The 21,756-nt window shown below is 47.5% G+C and overlaps 3 protein-coding genes across 6 annotated transcripts; all 3 read right to left on the reverse strand.

Annotated features, from left to right (window-relative positions):
- Positions 1 to 111: 111 nt before the first annotated feature.
- Positions 112 to 12,019, reverse strand: LOC122539185 (scavenger receptor class B member 1). Of its 4 annotated transcripts, none has more exons than XM_043673884.1 (7): positions 11,654 to 12,019; positions 10,848 to 11,453; positions 6,516 to 6,853; positions 3,086 to 3,583; positions 2,718 to 2,916; positions 1,573 to 1,781; positions 112 to 960 (listed from the first exon to the last, which is right to left on the reverse strand). In XM_043673884.1, the coding sequence occupies exons 2-7, from the start codon at positions 10,903 to 10,905 to the stop codon at positions 700 to 702; spliced, it is 1,563 nt and encodes a 520-aa protein (XP_043529819.1). In that variant the 5' UTR covers positions 10,906 to 11,453; positions 11,654 to 12,019; the 3' UTR covers positions 112 to 699. The 4 variants fall into 4 exon arrangements, with proteins under 4 accessions (XP_043529819.1, XP_043529820.1, XP_043529821.1 ...); XM_043673885.1 differs by having other exon boundaries at positions 10,848 to 11,058; positions 11,229 to 12,019; XM_043673886.1 differs by having other exon boundaries at positions 11,229 to 12,019.
- A 1,688-nt stretch (positions 12,020 to 13,707) lies between these two features.
- On the reverse strand, positions 13,708 to 15,959 carry LOC122539188 (NADH-ubiquinone oxidoreductase 49 kDa subunit). The gene is made up of 4 exons (XM_043673890.1): positions 15,604 to 15,959; positions 15,021 to 15,475; positions 14,412 to 14,883; positions 13,708 to 14,289 (listed from the first exon to the last, which is right to left on the reverse strand). The coding sequence occupies exons 1-4, from the start codon at positions 15,711 to 15,713 to the stop codon at positions 13,884 to 13,886; spliced, it is 1,443 nt and encodes a 480-aa protein (XP_043529825.1). The 5' UTR covers positions 15,714 to 15,959; the 3' UTR covers positions 13,708 to 13,883.
- A 1,600-nt stretch (positions 15,960 to 17,559) lies between these two features.
- Positions 17,560 to 21,500, reverse strand: LOC122539189 (ankyrin-3-like). Its single transcript, XM_043673891.1, has 5 exons — positions 21,262 to 21,500; positions 20,161 to 20,504; positions 19,308 to 19,548; positions 18,957 to 19,200; positions 17,560 to 18,797 (listed from the first exon to the last, which is right to left on the reverse strand). The coding sequence occupies exons 1-5, from the start codon at positions 21,286 to 21,288 to the stop codon at positions 18,244 to 18,246; spliced, it is 1,410 nt and encodes a 469-aa protein (XP_043529826.1). The 5' UTR covers positions 21,289 to 21,500; the 3' UTR covers positions 17,560 to 18,243.
- Positions 21,501 to 21,756: the final 256 nt, after the last annotated feature.

Consider the following 21,756-nt stretch of genomic DNA (forward strand, 5'->3'; position numbering starts at 1 on the left):
TACGTATATATATATATATGTATATATAGAGTCTTCGACAATCGGCCATCGATTAATCGGCCGTTCTGTCACGCTACCAACACATCGTTTCCACGATACTTCTTTTTTTTCTTTCTTTCTTTTTTTATCTTCCTCTACACGCGCACGTACACGCGACACGCAACACGCTCAAACACACACACACGCACACGCACACCGTTACATCCTTTCGCGTACTTTCTCGACGCCTTTCCGCTTCGCTTTCTTAACTCGTTCGCTCTTCGACTCGCGCAGATTCACGGAAACGATTCGAATCCTTAATTCGTTCGCTCGGCGAAAATACGCGAAAGATTTTCCCACGAAAAAGTAAACGTCGACGCGACACTCCCTTGCTCTCCGCTACTAGCCCCACTTTCGCATTTCCTGCTTCTAATTGCAAGACAGAACAACGACGACGACGACGACGACGACGACGACGAGGACGACAGAACGACGGAAAAGAGGCAGGGCGAAAAAAAGATGAAAACACCCCAGTTTGCCTCTTTCTCTCTTTGCTCGTCTCTCGCTTTCTCGCGGTTTTCTCGCATCCCTTCGAGAGGATTGGTAGACACCAAGGTAGAAAGTATGACCCGCGCCTCGTCGCTCAAGATCAGAAAGGACACGCGGAAACAACCATGATCGGAACAGCCGAAAAAAAAACGAAACCTGGTTGGAGGCCTCCTACTTGGAACCGGAGGAATTTTGAAAGGCCGGATTCAGCTGGCCAGCGGTCTTGCTCGCGGTGACGTTGGACGGCAACGGGTTGGTGAGGTGGAGTTTCTCCTGCCGTTTGGCGGCACGCGCCAGGCACAGCAGCGCTCCTATCAAAACGATCGCCCCTATCGCTGCCAGAGCCCCGGAGATCGCTGCCCGAGCTATCGGCGGTATCTCCACCGCCATCTTCATCAGGCCTCGCATCTCGGCCGGAAGCTCGTCGATACCCTGTTGGTCGAACGAAACAAAAGAAGAAACCGACAATGAACAATCGTTGTCACTTGAGCTGGACAATCGATCCAAGCGTCATGCCAAAGTCACGAACGTGCGTGCAGTTCGACACTTGAAGGTGGTAGGCCGCACGACGCGTTCGAACAAAGACCGATCGAAATTTTTTTAGAGCGAGAGTCAGAGCTGTAAACGTTTCGTTTTATCGCTTCACTTTGTTACTTTAGCTGGAACCCGAGCTTAGACTCGTAACTCGTATAAATAATTGGCTCCCATCTGTCCCCCATCTGGGATAGAAGATGGCAATAAAGGAGGCGACAGAACGCGACGAGAGGCAGGGAACGAACGTAGACAGCCCGGTGAATTATCGACACGTAACGTGTCATTCCACGCGAGTGAATCACGGCGGTCGCGCGGCGCTTGGCTTTCATTAGCACCGCGCGTCATCGTGTCGTCGCACCACGTTCTGCCGTCCATTCCCTCGAATCTCGAATCTCGAATTGGAAATCTCGGCACGATCGAATCATCGGCCAACGCGTCGCCAACGCGTCAGCCACGTCCGATCGTTTGCTCGCGCACGAACGAGTGGCGATCGAGCGCGCAGATACTCACGTCTTCGAACCAGAGGATCGGGAAGACAATGTCAGGAAACGAGGCGACCTGTTTGATGTCGCGCACCTGACTGACCGCCAGATTTATCTGAACTCTCGCCTTGGCTCTCAGCGACGCGCCCATCATCGGTTGGACGTCGATGTAGAATTGATGCTTGTCCTCGATCGGCGGTGATATACCGGTCACCGCGTCCCGAAGAGCCGGGTCCGCTGAAAAAAGAAAAGAAACAAAAAAAAAACGATCGTCGTCGTTCGAACATACAATCATCTCGAGAGACATTGCGTTCTCCGAAATGATGAAAGCGTGTGCGTTGTAGGACGACGCGAAAGTGGAAGAGAGAATTTCGTCAACCGGCGTATCGAAAACCGGTGTATTCAACGTGATTTTCCCAGCGGTGAAAAATTCCCACGCGCGCTCTCGCCCGGCCGCGTCGGGCCAATTCGCGTGTGAAGCGAGAGCACCGCGGCGACGACGACGACGACGACGACGACGACGACGACGACGACGACGACGACGAGCGTGGGGGAAATTGATGTAACGAGATAAAAGCCGGAGATATGTACGTGCTCGCGTGTGTAACGAGTATATATACACACACTTCCCTCTATATATGTCACCGGACACTTGCTTAATTCGAGCTGAATAGTTACTAGAACACAGATATACTTTTCTGGATTTGATAGTGTCTGAATGAATATTTCAAAAAATATATACTAAAATGTACATTTAAAGAATCGAATCGAAGAATTGGACCGAGGACTTGGGAAAACGTGTCGAACATCGAAAGAAAGACTCGCGGAAAGAAATTCGTCCCGAAATATTGATAGAATTAATGGAAAGAATGCCACGTTGTAACAAAGATACGTTATATACTTCTTAAGTAAGATTTTTCACGCATAAACTGTACGACACACACATGTAATATTCAGTAGTGTAATAAGTAGTAGTTTCGTTTCATAAAATAGGAGGATATTTCATCGAACGTAATTGACCGTACGTCAATTTGTCGTAGCGTCCGGTGACTTACGGACAAGAGTGTATACACGTACGTACACGCAACTGTACTATAAATATAAATATAAACGGACGAGTGTACGAGTATATAGGTAAAGGGGTAGGTATTTGGCGCCGCATGGTCTTTTTACCAAGATAAAAATGCGGAAAACTGAGCAACACCGGGGAATCGTAGAGGCAGAGGGAGGCGTTGAAAGTTCCCTCGGGAGCGCATGGTGGACCCGCCGGGCAGAAGCATCGCTGCGATTCCAATCTGCTCGGAGAGGCGAACGCGTCCTTGGCCGGGACGAACCTGTACCCGGGAACGCCACCGGCGGTGGTCACCTCTTCCTGAAACCAATCGTCCACGAAAAATTTCATATCGTATCGTATCGTGCGTACGTGCGCGACTTTGTTCGGTCGTTGGACGTTGGAAGGGGACGATGATGCATTCCCCCCCCTCCCCCCTCCTCCTCCTCCCTCGTTTTTGCTGACGTCGTAGAAGCAAAGGTTGCCTCACCTTAAAGACCAGGGGCAACGCCCTGCAAAGATCCTTGTCAAACACTTTGAGCACCGTCTGCTTGGTGATGGGCGGCGGAAAGATACTGCCGTCGCTGCCGGCCACGCTGTCGCACTCCGGCGCGGTCCAGTGGCCGAGGCTGCTCTTTCCGTTCCACTTGTCCAGGATCCCGTATTTGCCGATGTCTCGCTGACCGGTGAAGATGGTGAACCAGTCGGGCATCGTTCCGTTCTTCCCGTAGAGCAGGCCGAATTGATCGTACGGCAGCTTCTGCTCCTTCGGGACCACGTCCTTGGCCAGCTTGAGCAACGGGTCCTCGTAGCCCCAGAGCAGCTGGCCGATCGACACCTCGACGAACGGCTTTATCCGTAGTATGTCCATGATCGAGGCCATCGCCAGCCTGAGGAAACGCGCCGCGTGCTTCGACTGGCTGGTCGCCGAGAGCATCGGCACGTTCGGCACCACCACCAGATCCTCCTCCATGCCGACCGACAACTCCTGCAAAATCATTTTCCAGAATCTCTCTCTCTCTCTCTCTCTGTGCGTTGCGAACGAGTCGACTTTCTTTCGCACCGCGGAACGCTCGTTAAAGATCGGAAAACGGTGAAACGCTACGGACGAAGCTGACAGCGGCCGCTTCCTTTCTCGTGCGAACGTTACCTCCGTCGTTTCATGCGTGCCTGTACGACAAACGTATTGTTCGATCGTTCGCAACGCTCGGTTACTGTTGCCGACCTACATTGCGTTGCCCGCAACAAACAACAATACTGAGAAAGAAGGTCGCCTCGTGCGCGCCGGCAAAGCATCTTTCGCAGCATCTATCGCTCGCGTCCCCCCCCCCCCCCCTCCACCGCTTTTGTACGTGCTGCCTTTGCTTTTATAATTCGCGGAAACGCGTTGCTCCGCTATATCGCCGCGTCTTGCTCAACTTTGCGCGTTGATCGTTACCAACACACCGTTACCCACCGCGTTACCTGTGCACAGCGACGCGAGTTACGTCACACCGCGCGAGCAAACTCACTCTCCGCGGCAATCTCCTCAGCTCCAAACGAGAAACTACGACGCAACGAGCTCCCCCCCTCCGCCAACGTGCCCTACGCGGTACATGTGCACATGTACAGGTCATGTCGCGTAACTGGTGGTGAACGAGCGGCAAGGTGGCGATTACTGACATGAGAAACTGAGTAAAAAAAATGTAGAGTAAAATTTCCTCACACCAAGCGCCGTTCCCGAGGAAAACTCTGACTTTGAACGTTTATCGAGTACGCGTGCACTCGATCAAGCTTCAACTCGACGGATTTCGTTCGTTACGCTCTACCAACATTTGTAAACATTCTAGGGAAAGGAAGCGTCTTTGGACGCTGTCACACGCAGACGACGACACGATCCTGCTGGCAAACGAGGAAGAAAAAGAGACGAAGGAAATGGACGAGAAGGCTGGAGGAATATCTAGACAGGAAAAGCTAAATGAGAGCAAGTCTAAGATGATGGTGTTTGGGAAAGGAGGGGGAAGGAAAATGAAAGAGACATGGAATTGGAAAGGTAAGGGAATAGAGAACAGGTTACAGAATTCACATATCTGGGGTACCGACTTGAGAGTAACGGCAAGTACAATGAACACACAAAATACGTGGCAAAGAAAGCGAATGTGGTAATGAGGCATGCATGGGGAATACGAGAGAGAGAATGTTTAGAGACGATTATCGGAGGAGAATGAAGATATTCGACGCAGTCTAGTCGTGGGAATCCTGGCCTATGGAGCAGAAGTATGGGGATGGACGGAAAAAGCGGAATTACAGAGAATACAGAGAAAATATACTGAATGGACGGCGGTTGGTCTGGTGGACATCAGGACACCAGACTATATAGTCATGGAGAGAGAAACTGAAGATTAGATTGGCAAAAAGAGCGGTAGAGTGTGAAAGAAGGATAGAAAGAGAAAGAGAGAAAGGAATAGCCAAAGAATCCATGAAAGAAAGGAAAGCAGGAAAAGGGAACCAAGAAAGAACAAGGGAAAGACAAGATCGCCCCAAAATATATGGTGTTAGCCAGATGGGAGTAGAATACCAAGGAAAAGAGAAGCAAAAATACAAAGGCAAAGACAGTGGAATAGAATTCAGAAGAAGGAGATGCAATTGGAAGTATAAGTATCTGGTAACAGCCCCCAAAAAAAATACAAAAGTGTAAGTATCTGGAGAACTACCAAAATACCTGAAGGAGACAAGGAAAAGTGGAGAGCAGAAGGTGATAGCCAGAGCAAGATGCGGCACCGTAGAAAAAATGTGGGAAGTAAATTTTGGGCGAGCAAAGAAGAACGGAAATGTCAATTGTGCGAGGATGGGGAGGGAACGTTAGAGCATTGGAGAAACTGTAGAGAGGTGGAGACAACAAATGCAAGTCTGGAAGAGATACTGAGTGAAGAAGGGTGGGAAAGAAGTGGTAAAAGTGGCGCCTAGGCGAATAGAAAGGAGAAAGAAAGATAAAGAAAGAAAGAAAGAAAGAAGGGAGAAGAGAAAGAAGAGACCAGGCAGGTCTAAAAAGAAGAGAGCAACAAATAAAATGAAAGAAACTTAGGTTAAGATACTCAAGTAGACAAAAGAATAGCATAGTTAAGATAAATATAAGTATAGGATAAAGCAAAATAGGATACAAAAATATTGTGTAAAATTTAGGATAAATGCAAAAACCAAAGTCAATTTCAACGCCAAAGAGGCTGGAAATAAAATTTATACATATAACATTTGTAAATATGTATTCCCAATGTTCGTACGCGAGGGCACAGAAAAAGAGTCTACTCTTCACCAATTTTTTTTTTTTTCTAGTTCAAAAATTGTTGAAAGTGACGTCCCACGTTGTTGCGCGCATAACTGTGCTCTTCTTACTAAATTTCTACAAACATTTCCTAATGCGTTATTTCGTAGTTGCAAACGCCGTAATAACTTTTCTTCTTTCGTTCGTTCAACGTTCGCTTTACGTCGCTGGTGGAACACACCATAGATTTAACACGACCCCGTAAAGTAAAAGTCCAGCGGTGACGAGGTATTCTCTTTCAACGCGACCGATCCAACATTGGTAGTTTTCGTTAATTTAAAAAATTTCCCAACTTCACGACTGAAACACGATGGTTGGTCCATCTTGTTGGTAAATTAAATTTCAAGAGGAATGAAACTTTCGATAATCGAGTTGAATCTTGATCAAGTGTACGCGCGTACTCGGTAAACATTCAAAGCCATTTTTCTCGGGGGAACGAGGCTTGGTATGAAAAAATTTTACTCTATATTTTTCACGCAGTTTTTCAGGGAGAATTCATCACCACCAGTTTCACGCACTCTCTCTCCTTCTCTCTCGTACGCTCTTCTGTCTTTCTCTCGTATGAATCGGAGAGTGCGCGATTCGGAACGACACAAGGGGAAAGAAGAGAAGAACTCACCGGTGCGAATGTAAACTCCTTCCTCAACTTGTACGACAACGTGTCGTTGTCGTGGAACTGCACGTCGACCTTCTCCCAGTGCTGCACGTAGACGTACGGGCCGAGCTCCTGCAACGCCGGTTTCTCGCCATCGTTTAAAAATTCGTCGGCGTTCGTCACGTTGTAGATGTAGATGCTGAGTCGAGGAGACACCGGCGGCTCCCGCCACCAGTTGAACGTACGGCCACCGTCTCGAAGGGCGATCTCTCTGTTGAGCAGCACGTCGACCAGCTTTGGGAAAACTGCCGCCAAAATCGCCGCCACGATGATCATCAATGCCCCGATGGCCACCGCTGCCCCTGAACGATCAAGAACGATCAGACGAGTAGACGGAAGCAAGCATCGAGGAAAGGGAAAAAAAAGAAACGAAGGGAGAAGAAAGCCGCTTAGAAATCGCGATCGTTCGTCCGGACCGTGTGAAAATAATCGACTCCAGTCGCGATTTTTTTACATCACAATTTTTGTCGCGCTTGAACGAAAAAATATCGCCGACACTTACCGCTCATCACCGTTGTCGGACGATATCCCGGATATCCTCAATACCGATTCCGACCGACGAATCTGTCGGATTCGCGGACTTCTCGTTCCTCGTTCCGCCAATTGTATCCATCGCGCTGAAACGCGTCGCGCGATCGTTCGAGCTCTCGAAACGAGAAACGATTTTGCGAAACGCGATCTTTCGCGGCGATTGCGAAACGCGCCCATTGCCACGTTAATTTTTCAATCCACGTAGCGCGAAGCCAAGTGGCACACGAGCGGGTACCACGACCTTCGAAACGCTCGCTGCTACTGCTCGGTCCTACTTTTATTTTTTTTTTCTTCTCTTTTTCTCTTCTTCTTCGTTCGATCGGAGGAGAAGTTTGTGACGAGAAGTTTGACCTCGAACCGACGGCGACCGGTTCAACTCGATCGATTTGTCGCCCGGATCGTCGAGCAAAAGGAAACGTCAAACAGTGTCTCGACCGAAAGCGGAGGAGACACGCATCGGATTATGCCAGGCACGATTTACGGACGTCACGCGTTCCGACCTTGCAAAATCCTTGGAGAATCCATCGCGTCTCGTGGTTTAGGAGCATCGTGTGACCTCGCGGAGTCGAACTTTCGAGACGAAGTTACAAAGAGAAAGAGAGAGAGAGAGAGAGAGAGAGAGAGAGAGAGAGAGAGAGAGAGACCGGACCCGTCGCCGCTCTCATCATCGTCACTAGATAAAACTCTCAGACTTTTCGACGTTTTTTAAATTTCAAAAGGCGACGCACGTTCGCGCCTCCCCTTCTCTCCTCTCTTCTCCTCCCCAGGAGCCTTGAATCGTCGTCGACAAATTCTTGGTTGGCGCGCGAGTTGGCGGTCATCGCGCCAATGTGGAAATGTCCAAGGCGGACGACACACGGCTCGCGTGTACCGTCGTACTCACACACGGACGCGGCGCGACGCGATCGTCCACTTGATGCTCTCATTACCGTGTTACCGGCTTCCGACCATCTAAAAACGACGATTCACCGGCCGTGAAGATCCTCGTTAAACGTCTTCCCAGCGGCCATTTCGTCTCTCCAGCGACGCAACCTTGCGCTCACGGACAATGTTTTTTTTTTCCGGGGCCATCGTGGCATCCATACGTACGTGTACGGCACACGTACGTACCTGCGTACTTTTGCTACCGCGAGAGTACATTATTACCTGAAACTAATCTCGAGAAATCAACCATCGTCAATCGAGAGAGACACGAGTAGTCTCTCTCTCTCTCTCTCTCTCTCTCTCTAGAGTATTGGGAAAATATGCGGGACGCGAGTTGCCGGTTTTTCACGCGTCACGAATCTCCTTGCGCAACATTGTTGACTCGGTAACATGGAACAAATACGAACGGTGGAAAAATCCGATCGTACGGACTGCGATAGAGAGAGAAAGGCAAAAGAAGATTTGGAAAATCTTCGTCCTCGTCCCTTCGTCTTCGTCGCCAAGAGCCGCGGAAACCGCAGCTCTATTTACTCTGTTCGAAATCGTACACGCGTTTTATTTTTCATTGCATCGATCGCGAGCTATCTAGCTCGCATACCTCGTCGCTTCGACAAGCGGCGCGCGCGAGGTTGCGCACGAACGTCCTGTGCGTAACGTCGAAGAAATTGCGCTCGGGTGAAAGCGCGATCCGGCTGATCGGCAAATCCGAGTGCGTCCACCGGTGCACAGCGCACCGTTGCGCAGCGCAAAAGCTCGTTCGTTTTACGCAACGTCGAGAAGCAAAATCGAGGCGAGAATGTAATAATTTCGTAGGTCGCGCGTTCCTGCGAGAGCGGTTCACCTTCGACGCGAGTAAACGTACTTCGAGCGTGTTGCCGCGGACTCGGCCGCTCCCTTTTCGATCAATCGGCGACCGATCGCACCAATTTCCAATGCAACGTGCCAGTGTTTGCGCACGTCGTAACATCGGAAAATGTGTCTATATATATGTACCGCACGTCGTAACATCGGAAAATGTGTCTATATATATATAAATATATGTATATGTACCGCGGTGTCACGTCCTCTAAATTTTCCATCCATCTTTCGAGCCACCTTATCGAGCAAACGCTCTCATCGACCATCGATCATCGACCAGCCATTATCCAACCATTGATTACCCGCTCACGCATCCAACTCGTCCAGCCCCCTCCCCTCGCCATCGTCCGCGATGTCGATACTAATTCAGTAAATCAGAAGGAATGCAACGCGCTCGCCTCACCGGCAACGGTGTAACGAGCGTTGATGGAACCCTCGTTCCTCTCGTTTGTTCTACGTGCCAACGTCGCATCCTCTTTCTTTCCTTTTGCTTTATTCCATTCTCCCCTCTCTTTCTCTCTTCCCCTCTCGTTTTTTTTTTTTTTTTTTAACCCCAAGTCCAACGTGTATCGCGTCACGAGCAAATCGATCGATGAAACAGGTACTCGCGCTTGAACGGTTCGTCAACTGGTTGACGGCTGTCCTCCCCCGCTGAGCGAAAACTCGGATTACCTATCCAGCCGAAGAGAGTCTCGTCCGCGATCGGTAAACTCACGTAATGCCCACCCCCCCCCCCCCTCCTCGAAAATTCCGAATCCACGTACATACATATATAACGCACTTACCTGTACCCACCGACCGCTACTTGCGCTTATTATATAAGCTCGTATGCTTCCTGCTCTTACTCGGAAGACTTTGCGCCCAACGGACGAGACCAACTAGCAAATTTGTTCGTCCGATCGATTCGATTCGATTCGATTCGATTCGATTCGACTCGACTCGATTTCTCAACTACCGGCTCTCGTTTCATCGCCGTCGTCGAATATCGTCGACACGTCGGAAAATTCTCATCGAAAAAAAACCCGCGCTGTGTGTATGTGAACAGAAACTGTGTCAGAAAATTGCGTAACCAGTGGAACGACGACGGAAGAAGCAGATCGAGACGCGGAAATTATCGAACGCCTTAGTATAACGACGTATCCTTCGACGTCATTGCCGTTGATTGCTCTACCTTTCTCTCTCTCTCTCTCTCTCTCTCTCTCTATTGCTATAATTTGCTTTCTGATTCTGACGAAAACGACACGCGTCGATGATACGGATCTTTTTCCCTCGCCAACCTTCCTATTCTTCTCTCCGTTTCTCTCGCCGCGGCGCTCGTCGGCCCGCGTTGCATTGTACGCGTGCCCGAACGTGGGTAAATAAACCGCCGCCGCTCGCAGGACGCTCGCGTTCGAAACTCGCGGTCTTTGAGTGAAAGTAAAACGGCGACGAATTGACTCGTGCTCGCATCTGCGAAATTTTCATTGTCGCGATCGAGTTTTTTTTTTTCTTTCTTTTTTTTTTCCCCTTGCGATCGACTCGACTCTCTTTCTGCTCCTTCTTTCTCGTCTTTGTCCCTCTTTCTCTCTCTCTCTCTCTCTCTCTCTCTCTCTCCGGAAATTTCATTCAAACTAGCCAACTCCACGCGACTCGATCCAATTTAATTCGACCCGATTCGAGACGCGGGGCGCGTGATGAATCATCACGCTAGCTAAGCAAGCGTACAAGTCGACACGTTCACCAAATGAAATTAAAAAACGTATCGGGCGTCACGTTCATGGCGCCGGTAACGTCTTTAACCATCTCGTTAACGTAATCTCTCCTCCTCCTCCTCCTTCTTCTTCTTCCTTCTCCTCCGCCTCTTTCTCGCCCCCCCTAACCAAGCTCGTGTCGTACGAAACGGCAACGCGCGACCGCCACCAACTAGCGGACAAACCGTTTCTCCTTCGGTTTCAATTTTCGACCTTCTTTCAAATCTTAAAACATCGCCGCGCGATTACTTACACCATCGCCTCAGGAATCCTCCTTGAAGTTTCGCGCAAATTCCACGATGTACTCTCATCTTGACTTTACGACCGATTACCACTCTTCTCTCGTATTCTCTTCTCTTCTCTTCTCTTCTCTTCTCTTCTCTTCTTTCTCGTTCTCGATTGGGCTTCCCGGTTCCCTATACACCACAAATATCTTCTTCGCCGATCCTCGGTGAATTATTCGTCTATTATCGAAGGAATAACCGCAACCAATCGATCGACTCACTGCACGACTTTAGTCTCTCTCTCTCTCTCTCTCTTCTTTTCTCCCGATCGTTTTTCACGTTTCCTCCCTTTTTGTTTTCGTTTTGTCCGCGACCGCGATCTACTCACGTGCGTGGATGTCTTTTTTCACCTGTTCACGTTCTAGTTTTCCTCCTCGGCCGGACTTTCCTTCTAGCTTTACTCCTTGTCCTCGTTCTCGTCCTCGTCCTCGTCCTCGCTCTCGGCACCCACGTCGTCTTCGTCTTCGTCTTCGTCGTTGTCGTCGTCGTCTTCGTCTTCGTCTTCGTCTTCGTCGTCGCTGTCACTCGTTCGTCGCCGACGTGCAAGTCCCGAGCTCGAGAGCTGTAGATCCTTCCTATGGAAGAGAGAGACGAAAGGTGGCGGTGGTACGACGGAGGAACGACGAGAAGGAGAAAGTCTATTCTCCTTTCCAAGCGACAAGTGTGCCACTGGCGGTGCGTCAACGAACGCCAGCCAACTAACGATACCGCTTCGTCCGTTGCACGGGGCCGAGACGATCTACACCGCCAAGTACGCGGTCAGACTGTTACTTACTACGATTCACCTTTCTCTAGCCACGCCAGTCAATACGATGTCATTACGCTGCCGATACCTAGGATCAACGCGCGACCAACGGTACGCCACCATCGGCCGCGATTCTTTTCCTTCTTCACGCTGTTCGAGCTGTGCGAACCGCTCTTTTTTCAATCTGCTCTCGACATGTGTGTTCGATCGAGTCTTTGCGTCGAAAAACGCGGGAGAGCGCGCGCGTGCGCGCGCTCGAGATCAAAACGGCCGCACGCGAACGCGGATAGAGCTTCGATCGAGCTTCGATCAAGCTTGAAACAACGACCGACGACTACACGCACACGCGCACGCACGCACACGCACGCACGTGCTCGCGTGCGGTGATAATCGCGAACAAACCTGAGAGAGTGCACAGTTAATGCGCATCTATGGAATCTCGGGCGAAATCGAGCGGAAATCTGTGTTACGCCGTTCGAATCGAAACGCACGCACGCACGCACGCACGCACGCTCGCTCGCTACGAGGTCAGCAGATACACTGCGCTGCGATAACCAGCAGCGACTCGACACTCGACCAACGTTTACCACGTACTACTCCCTTTACCATCCCACTGGATCCTGGAACGGCAGGCACGCAGTTCAGGTGAACGATTTATCATTGCCCCACCTCCTTTTCCACTTCTCCGCTCTCCTCCTTCCTTCTTTGTTTCTTCTCCGTTCATCGGCTCTTTCCTTCGTTTCTCTTTCCGTTCCGCTCTACTCTTTCTCACTCTACCTTGTCTCCACATCACCTTTGCCTCCATTTCCCTCTCCTTCTACCCCTGGCTCGCTCACTCTCACTCTCTCTCTCTCTCCCTCTCCCTTCATCCATCACACGCTCACTCGCGCCCGCCGTTTCCACCTTTCTGCTACACGTCCATCCATACTCTCCCGTCTCTCTCACGATACTCGATTATACTAATTCATTTTTCTCCCTCTCGTTCGCTATTCTTTTTTTTTTTTTTCCTCTTCTCGCCTCTCGTTTCGTCTTTGACATTTCACGTTATCGTATCATCTTTGTTTCTCCTCTTCGCTCCTCCACGTTCCATATTGTTCTAGCCATCAATACCATTTGTCACCTCTGCCTATTACGTTTGATCCATCTATTTGCAAGTATATTCGATGCCAATGTTTGTACCATTGTATCCAATATCGATCGCTCGCTTAGATAATTGGCTTTTTCCTCCACATCCGGTACGTTACAAAAAAAAAAAAAAGATTTGCACATTTTCATTAAAAAGTCGTGCTTTATCGATCCACGCGTAGCACCTATCATCGACGACGACAACGTCCGTAAACATGTTATTTATTTTTAATTTTAATTACACTTATTCCCGGAAAGCGATCGTTTCGTAATCTAATCGATAATTGCGTGCAACGAAAAAAATAACTCTTAATATTAATTATACGTATCGTAAGAATAATTCTGAATATTAATAATGCATTTTCATGTCATCAACGAATAAAAAAAAAAAAAAAGAAAAAACTGGAATCTTATTACGAGCGAGTTCGAGCCAATAAATGGGAGGAAAAAAAAGAAGAAAAAAAAGAACGCGCAAGCGAGAGAAGAAACGAAACAGCGTTAGATTCATCGGTGCGAAAGAGTATGCAACTGCCATCGAATAATTGCGTAGCGAACGTTCCGCCCTTGCTCGGGATCACGAATAACGAACGCCTTGACCCTTTGATTGGAAACTAATCTCTGTAATTTCGTGGGAATGGAAAGACATTTCCGGACATCTCTTTGCAACCTGCAAATGACCGTGATAATGTTAGATTGTTCGTAAAATCGTGCTTCTTCAAATATATTACGTAAATGACAAACGACGTCGTCCACGCTACAAATAATAACTATGATAAATAAGCGTTACTGCTTCGTCCGTGTGCTCGTGCTACGGAGTAGATTCTCCAACCTCTGCCTTTTCGAACCGTCGTTCAACTCCTCGCCCATTCGCGTCCTTTTCACTTTAATTTTTGCTAAAACAAACTACAAGTGTGTATGTGTGAATAGGTAACGGTTAGGGATCGACATACCACCAAACGTTTCGACCTAAACGGCAACGAGTACACTTTATTTCTCTTCCTCTTCTCTCACGTGGGCGTGCAAATACGCGCTCATTTTCCACGTTGCCCACAAACGGGAACAGATAGCACGACAGTATCAGCGAAATTTTCTACGTACGAGATACATCTAACAATAAATATACTGTATTTACAATTTATCTGTCAATTTCACCGAATACCACGTCCAAAGTACCGATAATGGCTACAACATCGGCGAGCAGGCACCGTGGACCCATGTGGCGCAGAGCTGCCAAATGAGGAAATCCCGGTGCTTTGATTTTGCATCTGTAAGGTCTGCTGCTACCGTCGCTAACGAGATAGACGGCAAATTCTCCCTTTGGCGCCTCGATCGCGGTAAATGTAGCTCCAGGAGGTACTTGGAATCCCTGCGTGTACAGCTTAAAGTGATGTATCAACGCTTCCATGCTGGTTTTCATCTCCTCCCTTCTAGGAGGTACGATTTTCGCATCGTCGACCCTTACTTCGCCCTCTGGCATTTGGTTCAAGCACTGGTAAATGATTCGCAACGATTGACGCATTTCCTCCATACGGCACAGATATCTAAAAACGAGAAGCGAAATGGTCACGATCAACGATCCGTCGTTCACACGGTAAAAGAAAGAACAGAAAGGTTTGCCGCGTCGAGCAATCCTCGTGCTGTCCTATTGCCATTCTCTCATTACCGATCGTAACAATCTCCGGCTTCACCGATTGGAACGTCAAACTCGACCAAATCGTACGCATCGTAAGGCTGTTCTTTCCTCAAATCCCACTTTATTCCGGAACCCCTCAACATTACGCCGCTGAATCCCCAATCGTACGCCTGTGGTATCGTTACTACCCCAATATCTTTCGTACGTGCCACCCATATTCTGTTTTCCGTCAACATGTCCTCCACTTCGTCCAATCGTTCTGCAAAGTGCGAGGCCCAGTGGTATATATCGTCCATCAAACCCAACGGCATGTCCAAAGAAACACCGCCCGGACGAATGTAAGCCGCGTGCATGCGAGCGCCGCTCACGCGTTCGTAAAATTCCATCAGCTTTTCTCGTTCTTCAAACAACCAGAAAAATGGTGTCATAGCTCCTATGTCGAGGGCATGCGTTCCAATGTTCATCAGATGGTTCAGGATTCTTGTAATCTCGGCAAATAAAGCTAAAATACACAAACATTCGATTTTAAACATTTACTTACTCTCTCACTCTCTCTCTCTCTCTCTCTCTCTCTCTCTCTCTCTCTCTGTAATTTTTCATCGACTCTACACATACATTCTACATTCCATAAATACTTACTTCTGATATATTTTGCTCGTAAGGGCACTTCTATGTTCAACAATTTTTCAATAGCAATGGAGAAACACTGTTCGTTGCACATCATGGAAACATAGTCCAAACGATCAAAGTAAGGTAAAGCTTGCATGTACGTTTTGTATTCGATCAACTTCTCCGTGCCTCGATGCAAAAGACCTATGTGGGGATCTGCACGCACTACGTACTCGGCATCCATTTCAAGTATTAGTCGTAATACTCCGTGTGCAGCTGGATGCTGAGGGCCAAAGTTGATCATTACATTTCGCAATTCTGGCGGCGGTGGAGGTTTCCGGTCATCCAAAGGTTGATTAAACTTCTCTGCCTTTAAGTAAGGCCACAAGTTATCAGGTGCAAACACTTTGGTGGTCTTCTCTCTTTGTCGTACGTGCTCCCAATCGGATTGGTCTGGATACCATTTATGCGCATCTCGTCGTTGGCTACAATATTTCCAGTGTACAAGTTTACGTGTTGGAAGATGTTTCTTATAGGTTATGATATCATTATGTAACCAAACATAGAAACGTCTTTGGTAACAGTTAAAATCTAATCATGCTGACGACCTCACCTCTCGACGTTGATCAAAACAGCTATTCTGTTGCCAGCTCTCTCGTTCCACAGTCCAGTTGATAATCTGTTCAAGCGTAGAGAAGGTCCAAGCAGCGCCCTGACAGCCATTCTCGTGCCTAGTTCTATCACTCTGTCCCACCGTCTACCATTCAAAGCGCACTCCCCTCTGCTCCGTTTTCCACCCCTCTTTCTTTCTTATTTTCTTCCCTTACATATAACGTTATTCCTCTCGTTGTTATAACTATTTGTCGTTAACCATGTTACGACTCATCCACCATATTCTTGACAGCATTCCTGCCAGCCTCTACGCTTTCGTTTCGATTATACGGTGATTCGACTTTGACTCGACTCGATCCGGCGTGAATCGATATCTCGATTCGGCACAGTCGCTCGCATCAGTAAATCACGCGTCGTCTTCGTCGATTTCATTTCTGCAATTTTTTTATTTACTTTACACGTGCCTATTCAAATTACGTATATACTTGTATGTACAGTCTGCACTTCCTTTTATACGACGACGATGATGAATTATAACGATGCATTTAACAATTTGTATCATTAAATGTGCATACATTTACATAACGTACACGTTATGTTATGTGGCTGCAGGAAATGTAGATTCGTGCAAAAAATTCTACAAATTTATAGATTCAAGTACATGTATACGTACGTACGGAAGAGGAGGATGAAAAAAATTTACATGTATAGATAGAATAAATATTTTTCTCGTTTGACCAGCAATTATCTTTCGATTAATTCCGATATATGTATCGTACGTACACGTGCATCGTGTATTGCGTAAATTCGTATCGTAATGTAATGTGAAACAAAACAAAGACATAAAATATAAATGAATCGCAATTAAAGTGAATTATGTATTATATAAAAGACATAAAATATAAATGAATCGCAATTAAAGTGAATTATGTATTATACAAAAGACATAAAATATAAATGAATCGCAATTAAAGTGAATTATGTATTATGTATTATACTGTATTTAAATACAATTTTAGTCTTGACAATCGATAAAGTCTCGGATTTAAATCGTGATCGAATTGAAATACACATTATTTAAAGTCGTGCACGATCAATATGAAGACAAATTTGTCAAACTTGCGTACGCTTACACATAGTTTTAAACTGTAGCACCTTTTTTAACGTGCTTTACGATATTACTGTAATATGCACATGTTTAATACATATTGCAAGCACGTATACATCATTCTCCTGTTTTCCCAACATTTTCGAAACATTTGACGGGAGCAAAATTATGCCAAATAATTGCAATCTTTCGTTCGTTAATTTAACAAGTAATTACATACAGGTTGATACGTATGTGTGCGTGATACATACGTATACCTATTGAGAAAGTTGCAAGAGAGAAAAAAAAAAAAGAAAAAGTATATATATTGAATATTGGCATTAATTCATTAATTGCGCGCGTTTGTACTCTTAATTTCCACACTGACGCAACGATTGCCAATGCTTTGACGTCGGTCAACCTCGCCGCGTATCGAGGTTACTATTTCTAGGATGAAACAAGAAAGGGTAAGATGAGGCAGCTGAGAACGAGTCGACGTTACATTACCACTAGCCAAATTCCGCGCATTTCAATGCTTAATCGTTGCATCTCTGTATCTGTCTTTTCTCGATCAGATATGGTATTTTGTTGGCCCTCTCTCAACCATTTTTCGCCTGACGTCCTTTCTCTATACTCTAGTTCAAATCCCATTTCGTTCCGTTCCGTTCCGTTCCGTTCCGTTCCGTTTCGTTCCATTCCGTTCCGTTCCATTTTTCGAATTGTAGCTTCGCCATGCTTTTTACTTTTACTCGCAAGGCATTTACGCGCAAATATATTGCATCATGTGTGTATTTATCGTTGAAACACGTTGGATTCTTTAGTCATAACGCGGATAATATGGAAATGTGGAACATTCGTAGAGAAGTAATATTTTAGAGAATCTATTGAATTTTATCCAGCATTACAAGTATACAAAATACGTGTACGTATGTATATATATATATTATAACAGATGTACGTATATGGATAAAAACGCCTGCGTACATATACGCGTATACACAAAGTCAGTTGCATTATTCACGTAAACGCAGTTATTTTACTTGGAAATTTATGTCGTGGACGAGTCGCTGATGGGAACAGGACAATTGAGAGTAAGTAAAAAAAAAAATATATAGATATATATAATATACTTTGAAACAAAAGTTGATCTCAAATGAAAATTGGTAGTAAGAAAATAATTTTTCGCAATTTTGACTAAAAGGGCAACGTGATCGACTAACGATCATTGGCGTGTACGCTGGAAGCGATTGTCAAGCACGACGATTGCCAGGACAATGACACGTTTGAACGAAACGCACACGTTCGCTGTGAAATGTGCCAGATCAGAGACATCGAAACGGCGATACTAAAGAAATCTCTGTGCCGAAACAGAGCATTTGACGAAGGAAGCGACAACGGTGGCGGATCAAACACGAAGGAGAAATAACACCGCTACGTTTGCGCCATGTGCCATCCGATTTGGTTCACGTTGCGAACCAAAAAGCCACAGCGAGACGACATTAACTGGATGACACCAACGACGGTCAAGACGGCCAAAGACAGCCAAGATGACAATCAGTGGAAATCATAGAGAAGATAACGATGCAGCGATTGAGGCAACTGTAGTTTACGAACAATCTTGGGCAACTTGGTGCCGCATAGTTTGCGAACAATCAGCCTGGCCTGATGAGTCAAGGGCAACGGTGTCCGTGCCGCTTCCATCACAAGAGCTTTCTGCGCGTCTGTCAAGCTGCTCGATCTTCTTATCATGCAAGGATCGAAACTCTCTGCCGCTTCGAGCAACGCCTTGAGCAGCCGTGGCTTGTCCGCGGTGTTTTGAAGGGAGTTCAATATGCCGTGGGGGTCGCGGAACTGCGTCTTAATGACGACTCGTGCCCCGTATTTGAGTAACAGGGCCACCACCTCGACCGAGGGATTCTCGTTCGAAGCGACGTACTCGGCGAGTACTGGCCGCAACGCGGGACCTTCGTCGCTTCGTATCACCAAGTTTGGATCCGCTCCACGTTCCAGCAACATCGACAGAATCTCCAGTCGGTTTGGAATGTTATCCGCGCAGGCAACGTGAAGCGGCGATCCGATGATCGGCGAGGTAGCGTTCACGTCGGCACCTAAATTTGAAATCGAAATTTTAATCTAATCGCCATCAGTCGTTGGCTTAAAAAGTCAAAACTTTAAAGCTATAGGCACGACATGTATGTATGTACGTACAGGCACGTGGTATCGACTATGAGAGACAAGCATAAACGAACTTACGAGCATAAACTTACCGGATTCCAACAGCATTTGAACGATCGACGGATCTCCTTTCAAAATGGCCAGATCGAGAGCCGTGGGTTTCTGATATTCAGGACCAAGATCGAGCCGTGCCCCTTGCTTTAACAGCAGATCGATCACCGTCGGATCACCGCCGAGAATCGCGTAATGCAGAACGGTCCGGTAGTCGTGTCGCGCGTCCGCCATCGAATTCACGTCCGCCCCGTAGCTCAGCAGAAGCAGTACCGAAGCTATGCCCTGCCATCATCCAACATTATCCGTTGTTCTCATCCGGCAAATGTAGCTTGTTTTGCTTGGTTTTCGTTTCGTTTCGTTTCGTTTCGTTTCTCTCTCGACCGATTTACCTGTGGCAGCCTCGCTGCTTTCATCAACGGTGTGAGGCCCGCGCGGTCCCGCGTGTTCGGCTGCGCCCCGAACGCTAACAACAACTCCATGCATTGCAGATCCAACGGCGACACCAGATTGATCTCCGACCCGAAGAAGTACCTTTTGTTCGGATTGGCGCCAGCCTCCAGCAGTATCCTGGCCACCTCGACGTGACGATTTCTCAAAGCGAGTCGCAACGGTTCGTCGCACAGCGTCGTCCTGCGCAAATTATCATCGCACGCGTCATTTTGTCTCTCTTCTCCAACGTGTCCATCGCGTCGTCATTTTACGCGCGTAAAACTTTGTTCATCCTTTCATCCCTACTTTCTCATACCTTTCATACTCCGAAATTTTATTCCATTCAATGTCGTCTCGCCTCTCGCCTTTCATTTCTTTCCCTCTCTCTCGCTCGTCGTCCGTCTCTTTTCCACGCTTACTCCCACCCCGCCGCGTATCTCTCAACGTATCGATAAAAATAAATGGCCAACAGTATACACAGAGAGGTGCAATTAAATCATTCTAGACAGAAATTCGTAGCATGGAAGGCTATGGATTGATCTCTGGCTCGCGTTCCAAGGACGGTCGTAGCGATTAATTTCTCGTTAAGAGATCGCGCATCGACGCATCGGCTATAGATACTATTTATTTACTACCGGTGTAATTCCGATCGTGGCTCGCATAGATCGAAGAAACGCAGAAAAGAGAGGAGAGGAGAGGAGAGGAGAGGAGAGGAGACAGCAGAGGATGACAGGAAGAAAAGAGACAGGTAAGGATAAAGGACGAGAAGAGAAAAGAGAAAACGAGAGAAAGAAAAAGAGAAAGTAGAAATACCTTGGAAAGAGTTCTCCGGTTTCTCGTCTATGATCGACTTTGGCACCGTGCTCGAGCAACAGTTTGACCAAATCGAAGTAACCGTGCTCGGCGGCTAGGTGCAACGCCGAATAGCCGCATTCGTCGGTCGCGTCGATGTCCGCGCCACGCACCAACAACAGCTGGGCCGCTTCCGTATACCTCTGCCACACCGCGTAATGCAACGGCCTCAAGCCCTGCGTCACCGGCTCGTTTGCCTTTGCCCCGCAGGCCAGCAGGATTCGAATCTCGTCGAGCGGTTGCAATCGAATTATAGCGTCGGCCAGCTCCCGCTGCAACGGATTGGCGATGCACTCGGAAGGCATCTGCCGTACGAATCGACAAAAAGCAAGAATCGATTAACCAAGGTTAACTTTGGCAGCTTCGTACAATCGTTTTCTCTAGAGGGAAAAAAAACCGGGCTGCCTTTACCGATCTTCTTCTTTCGAGCCATTCTTCTTCAACGGTTCGTTCGGCCGCGCTCTCGAGATCTCGACAGTTTCAAACGTCGCGTCGCTAACGCTGTCGCTGTCGCTGTCGCTCCGCGCACCGCGTCCGAAACCGTGCCAAAGCGGTGATACAATTTTGGCGATGATATCGGAAGCGCGTCGATCGACTCGATCGAGAACCGTCTTTCTTAACCTACTTTTTTCACCGCTCCACGTTCCCTTCGTGTCATCCAACAACCAAATTCTACCTGCGTACACACACACACACACACACATGTCTATGCACATGCATACGTACGTACGTACGTATGCATGTATGTATGTATGTATGCTTTGTTCCTCTTTCTTTCTCTCCCTCGACCGTCCTACCTACATCGAAACGTACCGCTTATCGTCAATGGAAATTTGGTTGATTCATCGATTATTCGATCGAGACGCCGACGCGGATTGTGACGCGGTTCGAAGCGAACCGAAGCGAAGCGATGCGATGCGTTGCGACGCGATACGACCGCTCGAGGTGGAAAAAAGAAACACGACCGATGCGACAGTCTTTCCAATTCCACGTGATCGTAAAAACTGTGTCGCGTTTGACGTTTCCCCTCGCAAATCCTGTCTCATGATTCTATTTACTCACGGTGAATGCTCTGCGATGCTCCAGCATGTAGAATTGATGTTTTAAACTGCCTTCTTTGTCGGAAAGACGGTCCTATTTAAAGCTTCGGACGGTGATTCCGCCCGAAAATAACACAAAGGGAACGCGCGGGAGTGTGCGCATCAAATCATCCGCTCGCGACAACTACGCAATTTTCGTTTCGAAGAACTCGATTCCAAGTCGAGGTACTTACTCTCCTGCTGCACCTTCCTCTTTCTTCTTCCTCTTCCTCTTCCTCTTCTTCTTCTTCTTCTTCTTCTTCTTCTTCTTCTTCTTCTTCTTCGATCCCCCGGTTTTTACATTCGCGTTTCGATCAAATCTTTCCAATCGAAACATCGTCGAGTCTCTCTCTCTCCCCCCTCTCTTTTTCTTCACAGCTTGCTACGCATCCTCTCCAACGTTTGCCTACTGAAAGTGAATCAACGATTTTTGCGATTTTTGCGAATGGACATTGTTCGTCTGAACACGTACGTCCTA

This window comes from Frieseomelitta varia, unplaced genomic scaffold, assembly GCF_011392965.1.
Source record: "Frieseomelitta varia isolate USP_RPSP 00005682 unplaced genomic scaffold, Fvar_1.2 scaffold_192, whole genome shotgun sequence".
Lineage (NCBI taxonomy): Eukaryota > Metazoa > Arthropoda > Insecta > Hymenoptera > Apidae > Frieseomelitta > Frieseomelitta varia.